This window comes from Triturus cristatus, chromosome 3_1, assembly GCF_964204655.1.
Source record: "Triturus cristatus chromosome 3_1, aTriCri1.1, whole genome shotgun sequence".
Lineage (NCBI taxonomy): Eukaryota > Metazoa > Chordata > Amphibia > Caudata > Salamandridae > Triturus > Triturus cristatus.
In genome coordinates, this window is record NC_140583.1 from 1,067,925,505 (window position 1) to 1,067,952,519 (window position 27,015).

Below are 27,015 nucleotides of genomic sequence, written 5' to 3' on the forward strand. Positions count from 1 at the left end.
CAGTTCCTGAAAGTATGCGCCCCAACCGGTGGGTGAGAAGTCCTTGCAGAATGGGATCAAAGAAAGGCTGTCCCTGAAATAGGTTTTAGGCTTTCCACCACTGCAGAGAGCGATGGGTGCAGCCCCAGATCAACACTAGATCTTCCCATTGACCCGCCGCCTATATCCATAATACTGCTAGGCACTCCTGCAAATGGACGCATATGTAACCTGGCCTATGTGACAATGGCAAAACAAGAGTCAAACATACCGAAGAGGTGCATGATCATTCTGACCATTAGCTGCTGATCTGGCTAAAAAAGAGATAGCAGCGTTTATAATGCTTGAACCCTTGCTGGGTCAGGGTATGCTTTCACTACTTGTGAGTCAAGTATGACCCAGAGAAAGGGATGTACTTGTATGGACTGGAGATGGAACCACATTGTATTGATGGTGAATGCTAGGCTGAGCAAGAGATGTATGGTGGATTGAGTGTGCTGTGTGGTGGCCTTGATCAGCTAATCATCCAGGTAAGCATGGTGATCGGCTACCACTGAAAGGCATTTTGTAAACAAATGGAGCTGTGGTTACTCCAAAGTGAAGCACTTTGATTTGATAATGCTGACCACTTACCACAAACCGAAGGAATCTAATCTTCGATGTGCAAGTAGATGGGCATGTGAAAATAGGCATCATTCAGGTTGAGGGCAGTCATGAAGCCGCCTTCCCATAGTAGAGGAATAACATCCTGGAGTGTCACCAAGTGGAAGTGCTCTGACAGAATGTACTTGTTGAGGGCCCTGAGTCAAGGTTTGGCCTTAGGATCTCGTCCTTTTTTTGGGCATTAGGAAGTAGAAGGAGTACACTCCTTGCCATGATGTTGGAGTGATACAGGTTCTATAGTCCCTTTGCTGAGTAGTGCATGCATCTCCTCTTGGAGCAGATCCTGATGTTCCGGGGAGAGCCTGTGCCTGTGAGGGGAGATGTTTGTTGGTGTTTGTGTGAGTTCTAGGAAGTACCCCCAAGCTATCGTTTATAGAACCCACTAGTCCGAAGTGATCTCTGCCTAGCGAGGCAGAAACCCCTGTAATCTTACCCCACAGGTGTTTCATGGTCAAGAGGAAGAGTAAGACAGTCACTGCTTGGGAGGTGCGGCTCATTTGGGGACTGCACCTTTTCCCCTACCTGGCTGTTGTTGCCCTTGTATCCTCCCCTGTATTAACTCAGAGTGGGTGTTTGTTGCTGTTGCTTTCTGTTGAAGGATGTGGATGTTTCAGGGATGGTGGTTTTGGCCCCCCACAATATTGTGTGTGGCAGAAGGAGCCGGGGCAGATGGAGTCTACAGAGCACCCATGGCCTTTGTTGTCTCTGTGCCCCCTTCTAAATTTTCTGCAACATCTCATCAACTTGCGTAGAGGTGCTCACTATTGAGAGGCAATTTAAGCAGATGTTGTTGCACCTCTGCTTTGAAACTAGCCATGTGCAGGCAGGTTTACCTGTGAAAGACACTGGTGTTGGCTTATTAATGAGTCAAGCAGCGGCATCTGCTGCATCCAAAGCATGTTCAATGTTGGTGTTAGAAAAGATTTTCCCTTCTGCCATCAAATCCTGCCCCGTTTCTTATATTTGTACAGAAGGTGCTGGATGAGATCTTTCATCTCATCCTAGTGGGCACGGTTGTGCCGGCAGCACCACTGAATTGACGATCTGCTGATGTGTGGCAGACTGGGCAGTGACACATTTCCCCGCTGGATTGATCTTTTTGCTGTCAGTCAGGAGGGAGAGCATCTTCTGTGCCCTGGGAATTAGCATACTTTTGCGCAATATGTACTATCAGAGAATATGTGTGGTAGTAGGTCCATGATGTCCTCCTCCTCAGGCTGCTTCTTCATTTCCACCTTGTGGAAGGTAGCTTCCTGACAGAGAGCCTCATGGTATGAGGTGGGGTCATCTGTGGGTGAAGGCTTGGCCAGTAGAGGTCCGGGGCAGTGTCAGCTGGTGGCTCTAGGTTGTAGTCATCCCAGGGGTCATCATGGGGATGTGTATCATATAGTGGGTCGTAAGGGTCATAGGGAGACCTTGGACTTCCCACAACCAAAAAGAAGAGAACCCTGAGGTGAACAAGTTATAGGGTCCACAGGCAGTATTGAAGAGGTGGGCCTAGTGGGGAGTGGTAGAGGAGGTGGAGGAGTTATTGGAGGAAGCAATGGAGGAGGTGGAGAGGTGCCCTTTTCATGGGGCCGGTGCTTCTCACGCATCAGCTCCAAAAGTGGATTTCATGCCTCTTCGAAAGTCAATTTCCTCTTGGGAGGAATAGGGTCTTTAGGTTTGTCCAGAGGTGTGGTTAGGATTTAACAGTGCCAGGCTGGAGGTGGATACGCTGCTGCCTGGTATCGAGCTCCTCCTTGAGGCGCTGGAGGATCAGCTGGTAGCAATACCCAGAAGCAGCAGAGGAGGCAGGCGTGGACGTTAAACTTTTCTGAGCAGAATGTTTTTTATGCCCTTTTGGCAATGAGTTGTGTTTTGGATCTGAGGCCTTTGGCTCGGAGGCGGGTCTCGAAGATGTTTTTGAGGCCAGAACTGATGCAGCCATGGAGTTGGACAGGCGAGCAGGATTTCCCAAGTATACAAACACCCAGCTGATGAGCCCACAACAAGAGCAAAACCGCTGTGGGTTACTTTAGTTTAGATTCAGGGAAGACCTGGCTTGGCATTTCGGGCTGGACTGTTCCGACTGGAGAAGGGTCAAGAGTGATTTGCAAATAGCTGGGTCCAAACTGAGGTGACATTGTGTGCGAAATAACAATGGATTGGTATGTGGCCTGAGTAACTACCGTTGGCTGAGATTAATTCAAGCATTCCATTCATCACTAATTTGTATGTTTTGGATAAGGATTTCCAGGTGGAAATTTGGGGCGGGTTTAGGGTCCAAACCCTCTGCTCAGTGCCCACAATGGCTTTGTGGCAGTGAGAAAACGGAGCCTCATGAGTGGCCTGAGAGCTTGAAGCTCTAGCCTTTAGCAAGGGCTCCTGCACAGTGTGTCTGAGTGGTGTCAAGGAGCAGTCTGTGGGCTAAAAAAGCCAGTTAATCAGTATGCACTGAGTCCGTTTTTGTCTGGCGTTTCGCCAGCGGAAGCTCATCCTCCTTGGCACTGGAACCAGAACTCTCGGCCAACAGCAGCTCCTGTATCTCAGCGCCGAGGATTGTGGCTGCTGGTCGTAGTTGGTGTCTCAGTCCCCAAAGAGATTGAGGGTGTTGTCCTGTCAATGGTGCACCATTGACTGTGCTTACAGTTGCGGGCGCTTCAGCCAGTGCCCTACCGGTGAATACATCAACAGTTGTGCTGAGTACTAGTAAAGATACCACTGTTGTCTCCACAGTCTCCACATGTCTACACTGTCTCAAATGACATATCTGTTGCTGTTCCTACTGAGTCTTCTAAAGAGAGAGACATTAACGGTCAGATTGAAAAAAAATTAATTTGGAGAAATTTTGCAGGGGGCAATTGATTTAAATTGATTGGAGACATACAATATAGATGAAATGAGATATTTGATCAGAGAAGAAGCAAGATGTGAAAATAAAGTAGGCTTGAGCACTGTGAGTTTGAGCTCAGTAGAATGAGAAATGTACAGAGAAATTACAAAATGGATCTGACCAATGATGAATTAAAAGAATTGGGCTTGGTGACTTTATGAGCTAACAATAAAGTTCTGGTTGAGAAGCTAAAGGACTTGAGGTATTTGAGGACGTACAGAGAAAGGTGGAAGAAGGTTATCACTAAAAAGAAAGCTCCGGAGACAGGAAAGAAAACACAGGGGTCTGTTAGTGATTCTGAATTAGAGGCTGTTTCAGAATATCCCCTAAGAGAAGTCAATGGAAGTACATATGTACATGTTCCTTCTACAAGAGGTAATCTTTATGCTTTTACATTGAATTTTCTAAAATTGAGAGGAATGGTACAAGTAGGTTCATAGATTGACAAATGTTTCGGAGATACTTGCACTGATTTGGATGTGCTATTTGAGATTGCTGTTCCTAGTGATTTGTGGTGCGAGTGTAAGGTTGCTTGGTCGACTGAGGAACCATCTAGAGTTGTGACTAGTAATGCTCTAGCTGAGGTAGCTGCTGAAAAGTAGAGAGAAGTGATAGAACATTTACAAAAGAGGGCACTGGAGAAGGAAATTAACTGGTTAAAGAATTTGAGATCTACACAAGAGCTAAAGGAATCTGTGTATGCCATTTATGAGTGGTTCATGCATGTTTTTGAGAAGCACAGTGGAGTTAAAGATCCCAAGAAAGATGCTGCTATCTCTGTTGTGTCTGCTGTTGTTATGAGTTGGCATCTTGAGCTTAGTTCTCATATTCAACAGAGTGTGATGTGGTGGCAGGATAAGGATATTGATAAGATCCAGAAATATGCCAATAACAGTAGTGATTGGTTTCATACAAAGCAGAGAAAGATAAAGGAGAAGCTGATGGTTTCCAAGACAAAACTGTGTCAGAAAAGTGGCATTAATCAGACAATGGGTTCTGATATGGGTTATGTGACATCTAATCCTTCAGTAATTAATAGACTGCTTCAGGTGCAAGGTTTGAGAGTGGGAAATGAGATGGTGCAGATGCAAGGTAGTGAACGGGGGAGTGGGGAATAATTACGGAATGACCATTGCTGGTCATTTTTCCAGTAAAATGGGTCACTGGAACCGGGAATGTAAGAGAATCCAGATCGAATCCAGAATGATATTGTACCCTAAATGCTGCAGAATGTGGATCAGATTCAAACACAATAAGTATCCCCAGACCAACCAGTATCTGTGCAGAATTTGAAAAATCTAGAGCAGATTCCTATTCATATGCCTATGGTTCCAGTGTTACAGCAAAGCAGGAGAAAGATAATGACTTACAATTCCAGGATCCCAGCGAATCCCCTGAATATTAATAACGATTTTCTTCAGTATTTCCCAGAGACTAATTCATAATGACAGTGCCTTGAAGGGAACGAGGATTGCGTACTTGGAGCAGTTCTGGATGTAGACCGAAGTGGCCCTTTCTGGATAGATACGGGAACTACCAACTCAACAGTTTGTTCTGTGGAGGTTTCAAACCTATGCCCCTCTGGAACTGAAGTCCAAGTTGAAGGCATTAGCCACGTATTGTTAATCAGGTCCCTGTTAAAATAGGTTCAATGGAAAATAATCATCAGTTCATACTCTGTCATTTGAGTCCTGTCAATTTGTTTGGACAGAGATGTGCTATGCAAGATGAACTGTGTGATTTATTGTACACCAGATGTTGTTGCAATTGAAATCCAATATGAAGACTCAGTCTTTAAATTAAAATCACATGATTTAAAAGTTCAGTTCATCCCAGGTTTTACTAAGAATGATTTGCCTCTTTATTTCACAGGAAAAGAGATAGAACTGATAAAAAGTGCAAAGCCTGTCAAGAATAAATGTAAAATCAAATGCAGTTTTCCCTAGAAACTGACAATATAAACTTTCAAAAGAGGCAGAAGAAGGAATGAAGCCTCTCACTGAGAAAATTATGAAACAGGGAATTCTGCAGTAAGTTCTTGGTAGTCCTTGGAAAACACCCACGATGGGTGTTAAAAAAAAACAAGGGGCAAATAGAGAATTGCTAAAGACCATCAATAAATAAATAAATTAGTGATCCAATGTTGTCCGGTGGTACTGAATACTGCAGTAATTTTGATCCAGATTCCAACACATGCACAATTGTATACAGTCATCTACTTATACTAAACATTCTTTTATATTCCTCTGAAAGAGGATGATCAATTTGTTTTCATGTTCCAGTTCCCCAAAAAGTTCTCATTTGGTGTTGGATCCCACAGTTGTATACTAAATATCCTTTGATTACTAGGCAATCCTAAAGAAAGATTTGTATAGTTTGCAGTTGCCCTGAAACTCAGTCCTGGCTCAATACATAGATGACCTATTGGTGGCATCTAAGGCGAAAGAAGTCTTTAATCTTCATATGATTGCACAATTGAATCATTTAGGTGATAATGGTCACAAGGCTTCCCCACAAAAATGAAGTATTGTAAGAAACAAGTGATTTTTCTTGGTTATCACATTGTGAAAGGGCAAGGAAAGTCTCAAAATAACATTTTGCTGCAATTCTGTAGATGAGTCCTCCAACCACCCAGAGGGGAGTGATGATGTTCCTTGGAATTGTTGGCTACTTTCATAGTAGATTCCAAACATTTCTTAGATAGGAAAGCTAGTCCACATCAGAGATCGAGTTCCATTTGATGGCAAATCTTTAGAGACCGTCTGAGGTTTGAGGGAAATGTGTAATGCACCCACCCTAAGAATGCCTGATTACAATATGAAGTTTTACCTTAACTATCATGAGAGAGGTGGGTGGCTCTTTCAGTCCTTACTCAGAAACATGGTGGAATCATGAGGCCAGTGGCCTACCTGTCAGCTGTGTTAGATTTAAAAGCTGTAAGTCTTCCTGGTTGTTTGTTAGCGGTTGCAGCTGTTTGCATTGGAATTGTTCAAAGCAAAAGAATTGTGGTGGAACATACATTGATTGAATTTGTTCTACATTCTGTTGAGATTTTGCTGACCCGTACATGGGCTCAGCAATTGACAAACAATTATCTGATCAGATAAGAACAAGTTATAATGGCAGCTCAGAATATGTATATTGAAAGGTGTAATTACCTAAATCCTGCAACACTGCTTCCTGTTCAAGACAGTAATGAAGACAAAGAGAGGATTCTTGATGATGATGATGACGATGAACCAGAACAAGACTGCATCAATGTCAATGTCATGGAGTTTTGTATCAGCCCAAGACAGGACATTGAAGGAATTCCCTTTGAAACACCTTTTCAGATTATATTTGTGGATGGTTCTTGTTTGAGAGACTATAGTGGAGCACTAAAGGCTGGCTATGCAGTATGTTGCATTTCTGAAATTCTTGTAGCATCATGCCTGACAAATGTAACTTTATCGCAAGTTGCAGAGTTACTTGCACATACAAGATCTTATTGCCATGCAGAAGATTTGAATATAACGATCTATATAGACAGCCAATATGGTTTTGGAGTAAGCCATAACTTTAGACTGTGGTAAACACAAATGGGTTTTATGAGGTTCACTTGAACTCCCATTATGAACAATTCCTACACAATTGTACTTTTGGAAGCAATATAGCAGGCAAAAGAAGCAGCAGTGGTCAAGTGTACTGCCTATAAAGCTAGAAAAGATATGGGCACACTTGGAAATAAATATTGGCCAGGTAGCAAGATACTGCACACCTGAAAATGTAGATGTAAGATCAGATGAACACATTGTGGTTCAAGAGACAGAACAAAACAAATCAAGAGAGGATTCTGTTGAAAATGCTGTCAGTTGTTTCTTGTTAAATCGAATACAAACTTCCTTGAGTGAATTGAGGGGCCTCCTGTAGGTAGTTCAATGAGGATGAGAAAAGAAGGTGGGAAATGTTGGGTTGCAAAAATAATTATCAAGATGCCTGGATCACTCCTGAGTATAATTCGATGTTGAATTGCATGGCCAGGTATTTACATAATCATTCATATGCAGAGAGAGACACCATAACCCAAACATTCAATAAATATTGGTCAAATTCTAAATTCAAAAGTGTTGCAGATGATTTGTGTCAGAGGTGTTTAAGAAGCCAGAGAAATAATCAGGGGAAGAGAGCCACAATTCTTATGAACCATACAAGCAAATCAGTGTGCCCATTTATGAGATGTCAAGCAGATTTCATAGAAAGGCCAGTTTACCAAGGCCTTAAGTGCATTCTTGTTACTTATTCACTAAATTGGTAGAAACCTATCTCTCCCAGAGATTAGTTATCATGACAATTGCCAAGCTTTGTGGGGGGAATTAATATCATGCTTTGGCTTGCCAGCTTCTATTGAGATGAATCGTGGCTTCCATTTTAAAAATGTCCACAGGTATTATCTAGAAGAAGACTGAAGAGGTCCATTACAAGCCGTACTTGTGACTAACTCTTCTGTGAGGTATGCTGGAATCGCACAGTGCATCCACACCACTCACACAAGAAGAGTGAAAGTGGCTGATGAAAAGTGGCCACAACAACCACTGCTTCACAGAGTAAAGCTCAAATTCTCAGTGTGGATCCACAGGGGGATAAAGAAAATATTGAAACAGATGAAGTTGGTGAATTTGCTGATGAAAGTCAAGATCCTGGTTAAGGTACTAGTAGCAGTGGTCAGTTTCAAATTGAGGGTCAGATTGAAGATCTGCTGCAAAGTCACGATTGGGAGCAAGAAGAAATAGTCTCTGATCCAACCAGTTGAAAATCCTAGTCTTGAGAACTCCCATTGGGAGAAAGCCGTTCACAGGGAGATGAGTTGCTGATTAAAGCACAAGGCCATCAGTGAGAGAAGAACATTCAGCAATAGTCACAAGTGAAGAAGATGCAAGAGTTGAGACAGAAAAGGCAGTAAAGTGAACCTGCAAAAGAAAACACTGGCAAAATGAAGAGCAAAGTAAATCAAAGAAGAGTCTGAAGTTAATGAAATCGACTCAGAGAACAGTAAGAGTTGGTTGCCAGATGCTAAAAGACAAGCAAGAAAGAGAATTCCAAATAGTAAGTTTGCTTCACCTGAATGAGCATCTGTATCAGAAGAAGAGTTGGATACAGTGATCTGCAGTCCAATAAACTGTTTCAAATTCATTTTTGAAAACAAATGTAAAGAGGAAGATCCACTTTGACCATTTTTGAGAAAAAAAACTGACAGTTGTGAAATTAGTATGAGCTTTGCAAAGATTTCAGATAAAAAAAGAGTTTGAGAATATGAATGATATGAACTGAACCAAGAGTGGATAAACAAGACCCTTTTAAAGTTTATTTTGATTCAGGAATTTTGGTTATTATTTAAAAAAAGAAAAGAACAATTCTATTATTATTTTTGAAGAACATTTTTGGTGATGTTTGAGTTCTATGTTCCTTTTTGTTTTTGATCTCAATAGAAATGGCATTTAGCAAATGTTACACAATTATTGGCTCAATAATGAAGCTAATAGTTTTAGTTGTTATACTGCTGAGCCTCCATTCTCCAGTGGGATATGTCTCCACAGAAGTCGAATTACCTATAGTACATAATGCTGTTGGATCCAATATATTGACACATAAGGGAAGTTTAGTTAGTGGATTTCATGATAAAGTTTATACTACAATTTTGGGTGAGTATGTGGCTATTATGGGGGTTTAGAATTATTTTGTGTGTACTTTTTTCCCTTATTCTGAAGTTGAAGGAGAAATCTACCTACAACTTCCGATAACTTATGGTTTTGCTTTTAGTGTGGTTGTTAGCATATTTATTAAACAAGAGTTTCTATTGTCTTATCTGTCAGGTTACAACGTTTCGCTGGAAAACCTTCCTGTTCATGAAGATGCTGAAGACAGGTTAAAATATGATACATTGCTGAATAAAAATTGCACAAATTAACCATAATACTAATTAAACTAAAAGGGAGTAAGTGTGCAGTTTAGCTAAAGCGAAGAGGAGTGTCAGTTTCTTCGGGGTATAACGACTGAAGAGTGAAAATTGCGAGAGATTGGAAAGATGCAAAGGAGACAAGAGTTGTAGATTAAGGACATGGAAGAATTTAGGTTTTTAAATTTGCATCCAAAATTGAGAATGGAGAATAAAAGGATGAATTGTGCATGGTGCGTTGTGAACCTACAGGAGTTAGCAAGTGAAAATGTGGGTAAGAGTGAGTGTGAGAGGTTATATTGCTAGTGGTAATTTTCTGGTTGGTGAAGAACCACTCTTTAAAAGGGATTTATTATGTGTGTGGTAAGACTGCCTATTTTAATGTGTCTCATAATTTAGTGGGTTCATGCTACCTAGCTTTAGTGTTTCCAGAGTCTATCTGTGAACAGAATTAATGATGATGTTGGTTTAAAGCGAGTGAAACATGGGTTTGGACAGATAATATTAGATATATTAGAAGCTGTGGTTCCATCTATAGGTGTGGCTATGAGTGATATGAAAGGTAGACAGTTGTCTATGCTTGAGAACTGGCTTGGCTCCGATACTGCCAGTGCCTTAATTCAGATTAATTCTCAACTAATCGCAATGCGGGTGATGATTATACAAAACCGCCTAGTACTATATATCCTTCTCTCAAAGGAAGGTTGTGTTGAAGGGTCTTGAAGGTTAGGGGGTGCTGCATTTTCATACTCGATAACAGTAGGGTAATTACTGCATATGTATCAACATGTACTGATATTTCTCGTGAAGTTCAAACCTTAGAGAAGCACAGTTGTAGGAAACAGTTCGTTCCTGGGTTAGTGAGATAGAAAAAGGGTTTAGTAAGTTTGGTGACTGGTTCGATAGTCTGGGAGGTGGTATGTTTAGGTTGTTTTTACCCATTTAATCTTAGTATTGAGTTGCACGATTGTTTTGTTTCTCTTGCTCAATTTTTCTGATTATTTATTTTCAAAATCTGGGTGTATGGGGGAAAGAGGATTGTCAAAGATAAAGAGAAGAATTTGAAGTGAAGGATGCCAGGGATTGTGTTTACAATAAGCTGAAATTGATGGAAGAATTGACCCAAAAGGAACAGAAAGTGAGGCAGATGTGTTTTAAATATGGACTAATTGGCATGAATTATGTTTTTTAGTGATTATGTAAAATATTCAAAGGAGAGAAGTTATTAGGGAGCCTTTGTGCAATCATGTTTTTGTGCAGTATTACTAACATGCAGAATGTGGATTTACACTTGCCTACACATATGTACACTGATATAGTACTATTGTCTTTAAAACAAACTTCCTATGATGTGTAGAAATGTTTTTTTTTTACCCTTGTTAACTAGGCCTGAATTTGGACCTAGCCGCCACTTGTTCAAAATAAATGTCTCCCTTGTGTTCCACCTGCACATTTCACAAGTTGTCATTTTTGCAATACACAGCCAAACAGGGTCAGGTTTGTTTACTTCCTTGGGCATTGTTCATACTGTTCTCGACAAATCTTCCTCCATTCCACAAAAGTGTAACCTTACTTCACAGTCCTTCTGCTAACTCACTGGACCCTACTCATTCAATAATAGATTTCTCTTGTTCATGTATGTAGTTTGTTAGAACATTACAGGGTAGCATCAGCATAGAGTAGGCAGAATCATTGTTTATGCTAAGGAAATGTGACGCATAATAAAACTATGCCCTGGTTTGTTGAGAATGTAACACATTTGATCATACCATAATGAATTTTAAGTTTTATTGATTTCCTATGCAAAAATAGTGTATACAAACTCTAGATTTGGGGGTGTGCCAGAAGACTTTCCTGAAGACTTAGGTGCTGGTAGGGAGGCTATTTGTTTATCTTTTAATTTTGTTTCCCTCTTGGGATTTAGTATATTTTACATTCTGCTCTTCTCTGTAATGCTCTATTTGCTAATAGACTTTATGGCAATTACTCTGTATCACCTTTTTAAATCTTTCTAATAATTCCTTAAATCTATTCCGCTGACCTGTAACTCAGCTATTGAGTGGGCCCATTTACTTAATTATTGTATAACTGATATTTTTGATGTGTTGGGAAGTGCCTTATCTCAAGGGCACATTGCCTCATTAAACGGAGGTTTCACACCATCTCTGATTCATCAAATTATGTGAATTCTGCTGAGGCAAACTTTTTGAGGTGTCAGAATTGTGACAGCCCCTTCTTACATTCACGCGTGGGCACAGTAACTGTCCATACACCCAGTTGCTCCCTCTTCGCACAGACAAAGGCCATGTGCAGCTGGATTGCCTTTTCCTGTGGCTAGTATTTCTGTCTACATCCCACAGTGCATGGCCAAAGTCTGTGGGAAGCTGGCCTGCGTAACAGATTGGCTGATAATATTAGTATCAATGATTTATAGAACAGTTTTAGTAAAATAATACATCAAATGATGACGGGACAACATTTATTGAATCGATTATTAAGAACATTGAGTAACTCTATTTTTCATAATAAAGATATTATCCTAACCTTAGCCCACATCTCACCCTTCCATATATTTTTACCAACTTCAAGCATGTTTTACAATCCCACATAATATAATGTACAACATAATGTACAACATCATAAACTACATCCACCATTAAATCACATGAACATTCACATGTATGAGGACAAACATCTTTAACAACACACATTATGCAATTTATGATAGTGTACATTGTGTTTGTACAATGTTATAATCAAAAGAGCAATTAGCCATACATTTTGAGTAATTGAGCCCTTAATGTGATTATCTGGTTAGCAAAATCATGTATTTGAAAGCAAGCAATTTTATACAGTTTATTATGTGCCAAATCTTAGATTTGCTTTGTGATTCCCTATAAATTATTTAGAGAGTTCAACCACTCAAGGCTAGTTTGTTGTTAATTATGCTTTGGAATTAGGCTCTTCTTTTACACCTCCCAGCCCCATGCAAGGTCAAGGTGAAAAGGGATGTGCAGTTCAGTTTATCAATTTTGGCAGCATTACCTGGTTTTCATGTTCACTATATAAGTATACTTTTATCTAGGTCTTCATAGAACAATTATCCATAGCACACTGTAGAGCACTTAAGGGGATCTGTGTGGACACAAGTTGGGGCACATTGGGGCTCAAAATTGAAAGGTTTCTTGGGTCTGAAGCAGAGTAAGCTATGTGTTATGCTTGGAGTAAGAAGCCCATATGAAGGCTGCTACATAAGATACGCAAGCTATGAATTGCACGCAAGAAGGAATCGCCACAGTCTCAAGAACCCAAAGGTGTTTTTCATGACCATACAAAAGCTACCAAGATCCAACTTTCAGTACCTTCAGGATTTCACTTACTTGTAATGCTTGAACAACTTGGATGCCCACACTTTGCCTGGGATGAGTCAAGAGTAGTGGTTAGGGTGTGCGTTACGATGTGAGGGGTGGATCTCAATGAGGTCGAGGGGGCCAAGAAGAGTGCAAGATCTACAGGGCTGGGTACATACCTTGAAGTGCCTGAGCACCTTGGATGCCTCCTCTTGGTCAGGGATGCTGAGCCACATGTTGGGAAATGACGTGGAATTGTAGCTGAGCCCCGCACACATCTGTAGCTGCACCGGCTCACAGGACACCTCTGGAGGCAGGGTGAGAGAGGCTGTTTGAGGTACCATGGTTTAGAGTATAACATTTCAATCATAATGAATGGACAGTTGTTTTAAATGCAAGCTTTGACAAATAAAGAAAGATTAGGGAGTATGGAGATTCACAGCAGATACAAAAGTCACAGAGTGAAACCATCTGAAACACAGAGAGCAAGACTGCAAGAAGAAAAGACTGGCAGAGGATTAGAGAGAGAGATTGTGATTGTGATAGATGAGTGAGAAGGAGAAAGCAGAGTTATGGAGATTAGATAAGAGAAAGAGAAGTGGGGGTGGGCTTCCAGTTGTGGGAGAGAGAGAGAGAAAGATAGAGCGAGAGAGAGAGAGAGAGAGATAGAGAGAGAGTGGGATGTAGAGAGCGTGCTTCAATAAAAGCATGAGGAAGAATGGCAGGAGAAACTCGCAATGAGAAAGAGAGAGAAAGAAAGACACACAGACAGACTGAGTTGGAGAGTGTATGTGAGAGAGAGAGAGAATTAGAAAGAGATAAGAGGAATAGTGAAAGAGGGAAACAGATAGACCGAGAGAGGGAGAGAGAGCAACATCAGTTCTTCCAAATCCTCATGATTGCCTACTACAAAGTAACTGATGGAGTTACCCTCAATCTGCTCATGCCCAATATATCAGGACCTGTTCAATGTATGTCCTTCTCTGGTAGGGAGGACACATTCATGCTCACTACCCACCCAACAGCATGCTTTCCCAAATCTAAAACAGAACTAAATACTCTAATTAAACTGGGGATCATCAATATGCATTCTCATATTAAGCAAGACCTGTAAACAACAGCCCTTCTAATAGAGTCAGATTGTAACTACAATATAATCAGGGAAAACAGAGAATGGGAGAGGAAGTGCTTATGTGTTGTCCCTGATCTTCAGGAAAACCCTGGACCTAAGATTTTCTTCTGTCAAGAGTATATTACATGATGTTCTTTCAGCCAGAATAGCGAATTCCCCTTTTATATTATCTACTCCCCCCTACAATCCCCTGGAAGAAATATTTGAACTGGCCTAGCATTCCATTAAATCTCCAACAAAACATTGTCATGGGCAGAACTTAACTTTTGCAGATGGTTCCCAGTGGCACTCATTTTTGAGGACCGCCACTTATTTTTCTGCTTCTGACATTTACTGCAAGCAAGAGAAGGAAAAGCCCACTACGTAGAAAGACAGAGGAAGAGAAAGACAGAAAAAAGTCACAAATTGAGAAAGCAGGAACCAGCAAAATTGAGATAGAGGGTCTGATAGTGGATGAAAAAGGGCCTGAGGTGGATTTAAGTGCACAGAGCCTCAGTATTCGGTGTGCAGACATTTGATTGTATCAGCTGCTGGCTCCTCAGCTAAACTTTGGGCACCAGCCATCTTGCTTTTACAAATGAAGCACTGATCATGGTAGACGTTACTCTGTGGTAGGCAGCCTTCTGAGTATACCATGCTCACAGCTGAAGGAGAACATGATCAGCCTGGGCTTTTCTCAAACACTGTGTGTTCCTAATATATTGGCAGGCCATACTATGTTGTCACTTTTAAAACCGAATAAGAATTATTATCTGTACTGCTGCAATCTTGGTGGGACCATTCTTTGATCAACCCCTTCTTCACAAGCTTTAAGTATCAGCCTCAATCCAAGTATAACCCTGCCCATCTGTATTTATGAAGAAATCCATCCCACCCCACGCAGCTGACCAAACAATCCTAATTAACATCCCTTTCCTACATGGCACAGTGCCAGACCCCCTAAAACACATAATAATCAAAACACTTATTCGGAAGAACCTGATGACAATCTCTCAGATGCTGCCCAGCTATGGACCATTCTCATACCTACCATATCCAAGCAAAATAATCAGACAACTTTATGTGGAAGAGCACCTCACATTAACGATCACCAAATAAGGATTCTGACCTTTCCGAAGCACACAATCATTACTGGCAAACACATGGAAAGATTTTCTTGTCACAGCTGACGAAGTCCAGCAAGCTTCTCTAATCCTCCTTGACTCTCAGCTGCTTATGGTGTGGTTGACCATAATATCTTGCTGAGTAGGCTCAAGGACCAGATAAGAGTTTCAGGAATGGCACCTGGAAGAATTAGTTAATTTTATCACCATAAGTGTCAACAAATGCATGTAGGCTCTTTTGTTTCAGCCTTCTATAAAGTGCACTGCGGACTACTAGAGAGTTTGTTACTTTTCCACCTCTCTTCAATATATACATGCTTCTCTTGGCTCAAGTATTAGACCATCATCAGTTTGATGCCATGCAGATACACACATACACTTGCACCTTGAGAAAAGTTTGTAGGCTGTCTAGACTATGCCTACTTTTGGATGAAGGGCAGCCACCTCTTTCTGAGAGGAGCAAAGACTGAGGCCCTATTTGAAGGAGGGTCTGGGTCACAGTCACCTCCATTCAAAAGGCCTTCTAACCTGCTCTCTCCCCAACCCTTCCTTTAAGGTCATAAAATATTCGATGATCTTCGATTTCAATATAAACTTCACGTCACAAGTCAGCACTGTGGTGTAGGGAACCATCGTTGACTGTCCATTGCAAAATCCACCTACTTCTTCAAAATAAGCTCCAGTCCAAATAGGGATTACCTCTGTTCTACTGATGGGAAAGCTGGATTCCTGTGATGTAGTTTATACCAGCCTCCTATTAGCCTAATGCTAAAAGAGAAAAATCAGGAAACTAAAATGTGTCTACACTAACATAAATGTGATCACATTACGTCAGTGCTAAAAGGGCTCTATTGGGTCCCCACTGAACTCAGGATCAAGTTAAAACCCTTATGCACTAAGCACCATATTAGAGCAAAGGTCCAAAAGACCTATAAGATCTGCCATGCCATTATGTTACAGCAGCTAATCTGTGATAATCAACAACAATGTGGTCAAACAAAGCCCATTTACGAGACGATTCTGGGCTCCCAAGGTCAGAAATTATGGAACAGCCCAAGATAGAAAGCAAAGAGAGAGAGAGAGACAAAAAAGAGAGAATAAAACAAAAAAAGAGCGAGAAATATGAATAGAGAGGTAGAGTGAAGGGATAGGAAGAGAAAGAGTGCAAGAAGGATAGGAAGCGGAAGTGTGAAAAGGAAAGTGAAAGAGAGAGAGATTTATAGTGAGAGGGAGCAAGAGGGTGTGGAAAATTCAGAGTGATGGAGAAAGACATTGAGAGAGATTGAGACATCAAGAGATATGCTTAGGAATGGCTTTACTGGTGGTTGGTTAAGAGAGAAGGGTGCAGGCTGCAGAATGGGGTTTGAGAGCACACATACCAAATACTGGGTACGAACTGTTGGAACAGTTATGCTCATCACTGCCATCGGGGCAGTCGTTCCAGCCATCACACACCCACTGCATGGACAAGCACTCGCTGTTTCCGCAGGAAAACTCAGAGGGGCCACAGGTGTCTGAAGAGAAAGAGAAATTCCCTTTAATGCCCCCTGGGAGGGGTCCAAGAGGAAGACACAGCACAGTCACTTGGACGAAGAGTGCAGGGGGTAACAAGCCTTGGTGGTGAACATGGACTATTTCCGTAACAGATGAGGTGTGGTGGTGGCTCATGGTCTGGAGCACACTAGACCCCAACTCAGGACAATGTCTAATAGACAGACCTGTCATGAACCAGACTCTGCTCAGACCCACTGGGCACTAGGCATAGCTCAGATTGCTCAATGGACCAGTCCACCTCTGAAGATACCATCTCTCAACATTGGGTCCCCAAAATGAGCAATGCCTCTCCCAGGACCTCCCTCAGTATCCCAGACCAAAGCTTTTTACTTGCATGAAAGCTTCCAGGGGACAAGGCCTTCAGTACTCACGGTCAGTCATGTTCCGGGCATTGTATGTAGCCATGAATCCCTCATCTGAGACTCCTTCGTCAGCTACAAACAGGATGGTCATGAAGTGCTGTGAGGAGGTGAGAGGGGGTGGTAGGTCAGAACCACAGAACCTGCAGAGGGAAAGGGAGAAAGACGAAAAGTGAGGGGAGAAGAGAGAACAAGACAGGAGGTTAGTATTTGAGCAGTGTAGTTTTGATTCCCATTCTGTGATACTCTAGAAGTGCATCATAATCATGCACAGTCAGCACTCAAATATATTCTGTGTGATTAATGTTGCAAGGGAACATGGAGTATTGCATATTTAAAGTGAAGATTAATGAGACTTATAATTCTGTGCATAGAACGTGACTAATAAAAGGTCTTTGTGACATTTACATATTAATGTGACAGAAGTTAACATTTAAAATGTGTCTCATTGTGAGGTTAATTATAAAATAGAATGTGTATATGTAAGCTCATTTTTAAACATTTATACGTGTAACAAGAATTATTTTCATGCAGGTGCAGTTGGAATTACATCTTCGTAGAATTTATTCATATATATGGGAGCTGTATTTATTTTTTGTGTAGAAATGTGCACGTATTCTGTAACTCTATGCACTGCAAATTTGACATGAGAGCGAGCCTGGAGAAACTGTTCAGATCAAACTCACGTTTAAAGTCTAACGTTTAATTTGTATTTAACCTTCAATGTAAAATGCATTTGCTTGTATTTTGTTTCCACTGCAGGTGTGGACAAAGCTTCATTAGTTAGCATAGATGGGTTTTGTTTACATTAGATCGCAAAGTATGAGAAGTTTGGCAAGGAGGAACGCAGTAACAAGCAAGGGGATGAGTTCTCATGGAGGAGGAAAAGAATGGCCAAGGATGAATGGAGTTGCAACTTATCGATGTGGGAAAAGTGGTGCAAGTATCCAGTTGTGCCCAAATCAAGGAAAAGTACTAGAGAAAGTCACGTGGGATTGTCTACCTTGAATTGATATTTTATGCTGTAACTTAGTGAGGGACTAAGAGACATCTTAAGACATCACGGGGAGAAGATCTATGCTTCTTTGGCTTTATGCTACGTGACCCATGGTTAGAGTGCCTTCTACTGAACACTCTGACAGCTGACACCTTTCTAATTTCACCTTTATTCAAAGCTTCTTAGTTTAGGGTTGTCCCTTTAGGCAGTGTAGGAAGAGATAGCTTGCTCATGCTTACTTTTGAGAATCATTTGATGTAGTTTAATATCCAATTCATTTTCCTGATTATTTGCCTTGTCATTATAGAGTTGGTTGTCTGCTTTGCGCAGTATAGGTTGAATCTCTCTAGGAGATTTAGACTCATATTGTTCATTCTGCTAATTCTATATGATAATGATGTGGTTGGCATATATCGATTTGTTTCTAAATTTATAATTAAATCTTACTAACACCAGGTTTAGTTGTCAAGTGGAATATTGTGTGAGCAAATTGGTTACACTGTATTGAGATCAAATTGTGATAGTGTTCGCCCCCTTACTTCTCAAGCTGCTACAAACACCATCAGATTTAAGGTAAAGGTTTAAGTGGGCCCAAGCTCTCGCAGTAAACAAAGAGAGAGATATGGGAAACATAACCACAAGGTTCACACATAGGAATGATCTCTCTACCCAAAACACTGCTATTTCCTACTACCCGCTACATGCAGAAGAGCTCTTTTCTCTGACTATGGAATGGATTATTGTCCCCACTCTTGTTTGTTTAATACATAGGTTAAGTGGACTGAGGGTCTCTGATATTGTTGTTTATATCTACCTGAGATACACATGTTCCTACCTGCCCAGGAGGCTGGTGGCACCAATCCCTGCACTGTCATGCACCTCCACAAAGTCAAAGTTGCAGTTGTTCTGTGACTCGAGGCTGAAGTTATGAAAATGGAGCTCAATCACATGACCTTCGGGGACTGAGATGCGCCACATACAGATCTGGAAGGAAAAGGTATCATTGTAAGATGAACCATGACATGGGCACACATGACACTGGAATGTCTCGTCAAAGAAACAGATAGTATGGCTTTATTTTGGGGCGTAGCTTGGAGTGTGACACCCCCCAAATAAATACATTCTTGACTTGGTAGTTGGGTCTGAGAGCCCTAAGTCAGGTCTTCTGTGTCTGTTTTTCTGGTCATCCTGATTTCACTAAGAGGTTTTAACATGTTCATATTTTCGAATCACACACTTACATGTATTTAGGCCCAGATTTACAAAGATTTTCTGTCTGGTTGCGTCACTTTTTTGACACAGTCCTGATGTGAAATCCTATTTGGTATTTACAAAGCCATGCAAATGTTGATTTGTGTGGTTTGGTAAGAAAAAGTAATGCAACTCAAGAAATTGCACTGCCTTGCGTTACTTTGCATCAGGTACGTGTTCTATGGGTGTTGCATGGGCATTCCTGTGCATCCACCCATAAATGTTGATGCAAATCTATATTTACAAAGTGCCTGTGTTCGAGCCAGGCAGCCCAAAGTGTGGCAGTGCATGGAGAGAGCAGAACTGGTCCATGTTTTGAAGATATGGAGCAGTTCTGCTCTATTTAGGTGACGCAACAAAGCTCAGCAACTTTGCTTGCTGCATTGCATCACCCCACTTCTTTATAAATATGCCCCATGCTGACCCTCAAACCAAAAAAGGTGCAAATCCTCACCCATAGACATTACCCTTGAATGAAAGCAACTGTACTGCTTTTTTAGAATTCACAAACATTGGCAGTGGCAGGCTTGAAAACTATGCCAGTGTCAAGTTTCCATGCATACTACTGGCAATCAAACATCCAAAAGGTGATGGGGCAAATGCTGGCAAGCAATCAAACCACTGGCAATCCCTTGGAGTAGCATTCCAAACCATTGTTTTTTTCTCACTTTGCCACTCAAGAGAGAGGGACAGATTTAGGATTTACCAAATGGAATAGAGGCAGACAGGGTGGCGAAGGCCTTTACACTGCCTGCCAAATTTAGAGATGTGCAATGGCTGACATCTCCATACATTGGCAGGACTGCCAATTCCTGCCAATGTAGGATACGTTTAAGGGGTGACTCCATGAAACATGATGGTTGGCCATCAAACTTTTCTAAAGGTTTTTTTTTTTCAAAAAGAAAATCCCAAGGTAGGAGTTTGTTTTTGAAGAAAAAAAAACTTATGTCCCTAACATCACTTTTCTCCCATGGTGTGGGGGTATTTTTCTTTTTTTCATCTGACTGTCCACTCTGAATAGGATGAATGATTCGATGGTTTACTTCTGATTGCGCTTACTCCATCGGGCCATTGGATACAATTTTACACTGATATAGTACATTTTACTCCTTTATGGTAAAACATACGGCCTGCCAAAAGAGATTTTGAGTTTGGCAGACAAGGCAACTTTTCTCTTGTGCAACAGAGTACCTGCCCACCAAACTCTAAAGCAGCCCCAGAGGCCCACCTTATGCAAATCATTACTGACCCTGGTTATGGGAATAGTCTATCCCGAACCTTTGTCACCTCACACAGTCACCTTGTGGCCTACTGCTTAATTAGCTGGGAAATGTGAGATTCAACCACCGCCTGCGAATGTCATTGGCTTTCACCCTTCTTCACCGAGAATGCATTGGGATCTACATACAAGTCGTGATCTGTAACAGTGCTATGTGTTGAGAAATCATTCTATTCCAAAATGAATGTGATGTAACACTGTTTGGACAATAATGCACCATGTAGTGTATAACAATTTGTTTATGTGTTAATGAACAATTTTGAAACCATCAAAAATTTGGTGTATGCTGTTGACTGTAACTGCAAAAATGTATGGAATATATTAGCCTACAGGCTCTCCCAATAGTGTGCTTCATTTCTAGAGCACCTTTAGGTGAACTAGGGTGGCAGACATATAATAGCGGGATGGGCAGGCTCCGTCATGAAGCAGCACCCGCAATTTGTTTAAAAGGTATACAGGGATCACATTGGAGTGCAGGATAATTCCTTAATTATAAAATTTACATAGGTTACTGCTCACAAATTTTATCCTACACCACTATCCAAACATGTTTTTGGAAGATATATCGCACATCAAGGCTAACCAGACAGAAAGCAAAGCATATACCACACAAGAGGCATAAGCGATTTACTCACTCATTGAGGAAGTTAGGACATTTAGTTACAAAATGGTAATTTGAGTATTATTGTACTTTCAGTTGCCTCTGAAGAAGGGTGTATTCACCCAAAATGCATTGGGATCTACATACAAGTTGTGCTCTGTAACAGTGTTATGTGTTGAGAAATCATTCAAATCCAAAATGAATGTGATGTAACATTGATTGGACAATACATGTACCTTGTAGTGTATTACAGTTTGTTTATGTGTTAATGAACAATTTTGAAACCATCAAAAATTTGGTGTGAACAGTTGATTGTAACTGCAAAAAAGTATTGAATATATTAGCGTACGGGAAGCCGTGGCCGGTGCAGGTAAGAGTGGTGGGGCCAGGTGTGGGTGATTTTGACAAATGACGACGAGGGCAAATGAATTATTTATTTCATTTTCCCTCATGGTCGTCTGTCAAATCTCCCCCAACCCGACCCCACCACCCTACCGCTCTTACCTGCACAGGCTGCAGCTGCCTACAGGCTCTCCCAGTAGTGGTTCATTTCTAGAGCACCTTTAGGTGAACTATGGTGGCAGATCTTAAGAAACTTGCCACATCGTTACTCAAAAATTTCCAGTGACTGTTTACAGTTGCACACAAGCTACTATACTTGAGGCAGCCTTCTTCCCTCCGGAGGAGAAGTGTGAATGACATTCAGGATAGAACACGAAGGGACTGCGTATGTAAGAGGTGTGACCCCCTCCTGGCATGATGGCCAAACAGGATACAATCCCAAAATGCGAGTTTCAAAGGGGAGGCTGACTTTGAAGGGCAAACGGTAGTCGCACCTAAGAGGGGCTACTCTTTTCTTTTAGCAGACAAGTTGTCATTGCAGACAAAGAGGGGGATGCCATTGGCAAACCAGTTTTCTGTGGGCCTGTAGCCCCAGTTACTACACCTCTCAGATGGGCTAGGGAGCACCATATGCAAAGAGAAGGGTTCTGTCATGTTGGGAATGGGCAGAATTGTGCATTCTGTGCTAGATAGATATAACATTTCACGGGGACTCATCACTAGACAGGAGGGAACCTGCTAGCCCAGTTACAGCATCCCCAAGGTACCCCTGGCACCCAGACCTCAGTTCAAGCCTGTATTTGAGAGAGGACCAAAGCACTGCCCTGCTATTCCCTGGACCCAGCAAAGACAGATTGCACCAAAGACTGGACTGCACCTGCTGAACTTTGGGTCTGTGGTGTGCCACTCGATTAAAAGTCATCCCCAAGCCCCAGAAAAACCCAAGAATGTGAGGTCAAGAGTCAGTTGGCTGCCTCTCCAGGACAGTCAGAAGGCAATAAAACCTGAAGAAGCCTGTCTTGGCAGGTTGATAGTGAGGAACGCCTGATCACCGCTGGCTGCCAGAGTTCAAGCTGGGAGACCAAGAACCATCCCTCAAAAGTTGCGCCCAAGTCTGTAAGACCCAGGAGGGTCAGTGGAGTGCAGTTTGGTTGCCCAGCAAGGAAGTTACTGCCAGTTACAGGTAACCACTGATTTTGCTGTAACCGGAGGCAACTGTGTTGTTGCTGGACTCCATCCAGACTTCGAGGGACATTGACCCCTATGGCCAAAGTCACCCAACTGTGTTCATGATCTGAGGGGTGACTTCAGTAAAGCCCATGACACTGGCTCAATATCTTCAGCATCCTTGAGCATCTTCGGCATCCTGCATCCCTTGCATCAGGACCACTCCATTGAAGTCTATGGCGGGTCACCTGTAGAGCCTGGAACTGGACCAGAGACTGCTTTGACTGTGAGATAACTGTTCTACTAGACCTTATTGGTCCCTCTAACTGGCTACTGCTGGAGTTGGTCACGCAAAGATTTCCTTTGCAGACATTTTCAAGTTGCTTGTTGTTGCTAACCCTAAACTGTCAGTCTTAGTAGATTACAATGATTTATTGCATCACTGAAAAGCTGTGATTTATTGCTTCAATAAAAATGTATATCTCTGGAACCCTCCGGTGGGTTTTTGTCATTGAGATGTCAATTTAAAGGTAAATATACAACCTATTTTCATAAATTGGTGTCTGATTTTTGTTGTGTTGCGTTTTCTTGTTATTCAACTGTTTGGTACTTCTAAATGCTTTACACTTGTCCCTTTGAAAAAGGCTGATTACTCTGAGCCACAGCTACCCAGGACTAAGCTAAAGTTTTACAAACATACTTGACTGGACATGATACAGAATTGTGACTTTTTACATGGTTAGGTTGCATAACCACACCATTTAATAAACCACTTTCCTACAGTTATACGGCACAAAATGTCAATGACCTAACATGTTAATACCATAACACTGGGCCAGCAATCAACTTTACTACTTCTTACAATGAAATGTGGCTCTTAGGAGGAATTGATGGTTTTATAGCCAGTGAGATGTGAGAGCAATAATAAGATGGTTTTGGTTATGCATTGTTTAAAAGATGCAACAATGTTAACACGTCTTTAGTGAGTGTATACTCCTAAAACAGTATGAAGAATTGGACTCGTTGTAAAGAAGATTACCTGAAAGTAACTGAGTCACTTTCTCCCTTAAATGTATTCAGCTGCATTGGTAAGCTATGGATTTTAAAGTGGATCACACCCTAAGCCTGGAATCACACACTGGCTTCACGCACTGCATTGCTTACCCAGTTTTCCTGCTTTCTGTGCATTGCCACTTACACAGAGAGCTAGCCACTGGCACCTTAATTACACACTCACCTGCTGATGGGGGTACGGCTTGGGATGATTTGGAGTGGAGAATACCCCTTTCAGACTGGTTAGAGATCCTCCACATTCTGCTGAGAGAAACACACTTGGTTAGGGCTGAGCCACGGAAGCATCCCCTGCATAGAACTGATACACTCTCTATGCTACAGAATTCCTGCTCTGAAACAGAGGGTTTTAACAAAGAGATCATGATTCACAATGTGTGGATTTGACTCTGGGTGAAAAAGTCTGTACTTAGCATGGTGGAGTTTTCAGTCACAATTGGGTTGTTTGGGCTTAATTCTGGTGGGGTTCTTCGCTGGCTCAACTTGGTTCTGTTGGTGGTCCAGTCAGAGTTACCTTAGAATAGGGGACCGCACATATAGGGATTGACTGTGCTGTTAGTCTAAGAGAGCTGTCTTAGCTCTGCCGAGGGTCTTGGTAAGCAGTCTTGGCTCTGCTGAGGATCTAAGCAGGTGACCTTGTCCCAGGTTATGATCTAGGCAGGGTTGCCTTGGCTCTGTTGGGGACTTTGTAGAGTTACCATTGCTCCAATGGATCTGATCAGGATTGGCATACCTCTGGTGGGGACTGTCAAGTGCTGACAACAATCTAGACAGTGTGTGGCTATGCATAGAGTCTAAGCACACTGACCTTAACTCTGCCAGGCCCTCAGCAGGTTAGCCTTGGCTCTGATAGGATACATGACAGAGTGTCCTTGGCTCGGGTGAGGGTCTAGGGAGGGTAGCCTTGCCTCTGCCAAGGATCCAGTAAGTGAGGACCTAATTCTACTGAGGGTCTAGTAAGATTACCTTGGTGCTTAGGAAGGTCTATGCAGGATGGAATTAGCTCTGCTGAGGTTCTAGGTAAGGCAGCCTTGACTCACTGATGGACTGGGTAATACCACCTTGCCTCTTACAAGGGTCTAGGTAGGGTGACCTTTGCTCACAGTAAGGTCTAGGCAATGTGGTTTTAGTCCACTTGAGGTTCTTGCCAAGTTGGCAAGACTTGTCCTTAACTCTGGTAAGTAAGAGTCTGGACATCAGGCTTTGGCTCTTCAGAAGGTTTAGACAGAATGGCCCTGCCTTTACGAAGGGCCAGGCACAGCTGTTTTAGCTATGGTGAGTCTAGTTGGGTGACCTTTGATTTGTGAGGTTCGAGGCAGGGTGGCAATAGAGCTGCCTAGAGTCTAGGTAGGGTGGCCATAGCGCTCGTGACGTCTAGGCACAGAGGGTTTGGCACTGCAGAGGCTCTAGGCAAGGTTCCTGTGGCTCTGCCTCTCTGAGATCGTAGAAAGCATGACTATTCTGGTAGGATGACTTGCAGCCATGTAGGCAGGAGGTCATATCACTGATGAGGGTCTAGCCAGGGTAACCATGGCTCTGACACAGTACACATAGGATGGGTTTAGCTCTGCTCATAGTGTAGTTGTGGTTAGAGACTGGACAGGGCTGGGCTGGGGTGGCTCTGTTGTGTTTTTTGGGGAGTGTGGGAATTGGCTTGGTTGGTGATCTGGGCACGATGATCTAGGTTGTGGTGGGCCCTGGTCTCTGGAAGGGACTGTGCCTGTCAGCTTGACTCAGCTGCACATGGTTCGGGCAGGCTGGCCTTGGCTCTGGTACATTCTATGGTGAGTGCTTGTGTAAGGATGATTACCATGGGACACTTTAAGTTGTCTCTTTTAGATGGTTTGGCAGCCTGATCTTGGTCCTTGTGGAGGTAGGGCTCTAGAAAACACTGTGCATTGTGGGCTTGGCTCAGCTGATGCTCAAGGCAGGAATGCCTTGACCCTGCCAGGATCTAGGTTGGGTACCCTTGGCTCTGTTGAGCAGGTTGGTTCTATTTCTGATGAGGTTCTATGTATGGTTATTCCTCGGGCATAGTCAGGGGGGCCTTGTCTCTCGCAAAGGTCTCTTCAGGGTAGCGTTTGCTGTCCTGAGAGGCCTAGGTACTTCTGAGCATCTTGGCAAGAGAAGGGTGAGTGTAACTCTGTAATGTCAAGGTTGGTTGGTCTTAGCTCCACTGAGGGTTTAGTAATGGTGGCCTTGGTTGTGATGGGTCTATGCAGGGTGGGCATGGCTCTGCTTAGGTTCGAGATAGAGTCTCACCTTTATGTTTTAGGCTGCAGTTGGCCTCATCGCTCCTATCTTCACAATCGTGGAAACCATCACAGATAACCCCCAGGAGCAAGCAGCGACGGTTGTCACAGAGGAACTCATCCCACGAACAACTCCCTACAGAGACACCGGGTCAAAAACAAATGTTTGATCATCACAGTCAAAGCCGTTGAGCATGTGGTCTGAAACTCTCCCAGACTGCCAGAGACCCACCATGATTTGAAATCAGCCACGTAGGTCTGAAATGAACAAACCCACGTCACAGTGTGAATTTAACTCACAACACTTTTTTTTTCAAAAGACCACTCGCTTTGACTCCAAAGTAACAATCTTTTGATGCTTATAATGTGGGAAGGTCCCAGAGTGTGGCAAGTCCAATCCTTGATAGCTCCTACTCCCATTTACTCCTTACCTTACAACACTCCCCTGCCACGATTGTCTACACTGCTCCGTGGCATTGTACACATAGGGTCGCAATATGCAAGTCTGATGCACAGATACATAGGGTTCCGGTCCTGTCTGTAGCCTGAGAAGTGAACATAGAAGGAAAGCACAAATGGAGCGTGCCAAATTCGAATCCCTGGTTCATAGATTTATGAACCACGAAATTCAAAAAGTAGTGTACTAATGTCATTTTCACTAAAGTGGTCAAACAATGATACTTTAAATCAAATGGAGGGAAGGAAGAGCATGATCATTTACTGAGGTCCTACACCCTAGCTCCTCCTGAGAGTAGTTCATTAGTCATCATAAAGGGGGTAATACCTCCTGAGCCAAATGGATACAACCAGTTTGCTCCTATGGCTATCGTATCAGCCACTGGGAGATCTGAGAGTCAGATCTTGCTGCCCTCACACACTTGTTAGGGTGTCACGCTTCATCATTGGGCGCTTCTCATCTGGCCGGCACTGCAATGCCTGACGGGCCTGGGGGCTTCTTTATCGGCGATCTTTTCATCTGGAGATGCCATATAGATGTATGCAAGTGAGGGGGAGAAAGGGTTGTGAGTGGGTGATAACTAAAATAGACTCTGGTCGCCTAAAGAAAAAAATATATATGGTTGTTGATGGTGACCAGGACTCGAGTAAA

At 42.4% G+C, this 27,015-nt stretch overlaps 1 protein-coding gene across 3 annotated transcripts in view; it reads right to left on the reverse strand.

Moving 5' to 3' along the window:
• MFRP (membrane frizzled-related protein) overlaps positions 1-27,015 on the reverse strand; it is a 179,919-nt gene that overhangs the window by 22,935 nt on the left and 129,969 nt on the right. For 2 of the 3 annotated variants that reach the window (XM_085645926.1, XM_085645925.1), the window contains exons 7-12: positions 25,918-26,043; positions 23,822-23,898; positions 18,780-18,928; positions 16,960-17,090; positions 16,414-16,548; positions 12,979-13,127 (exon numbers count right to left, since the gene is read on the reverse strand). In XM_085645926.1, coding sequence (XP_085502052.1) covers positions 12,979-13,127; positions 16,414-16,548; positions 16,960-17,090; positions 18,780-18,928; positions 23,822-23,898; positions 25,918-26,043 — 767 coding nt within the window. The remainder of the gene's footprint in view (positions 1-12,978; positions 13,128-16,413; positions 16,549-16,959; positions 17,091-18,779; positions 18,929-23,821; positions 23,899-25,917; positions 26,044-27,015) is intronic. The other variant, XM_085645927.1, reaches the window with a different exon arrangement.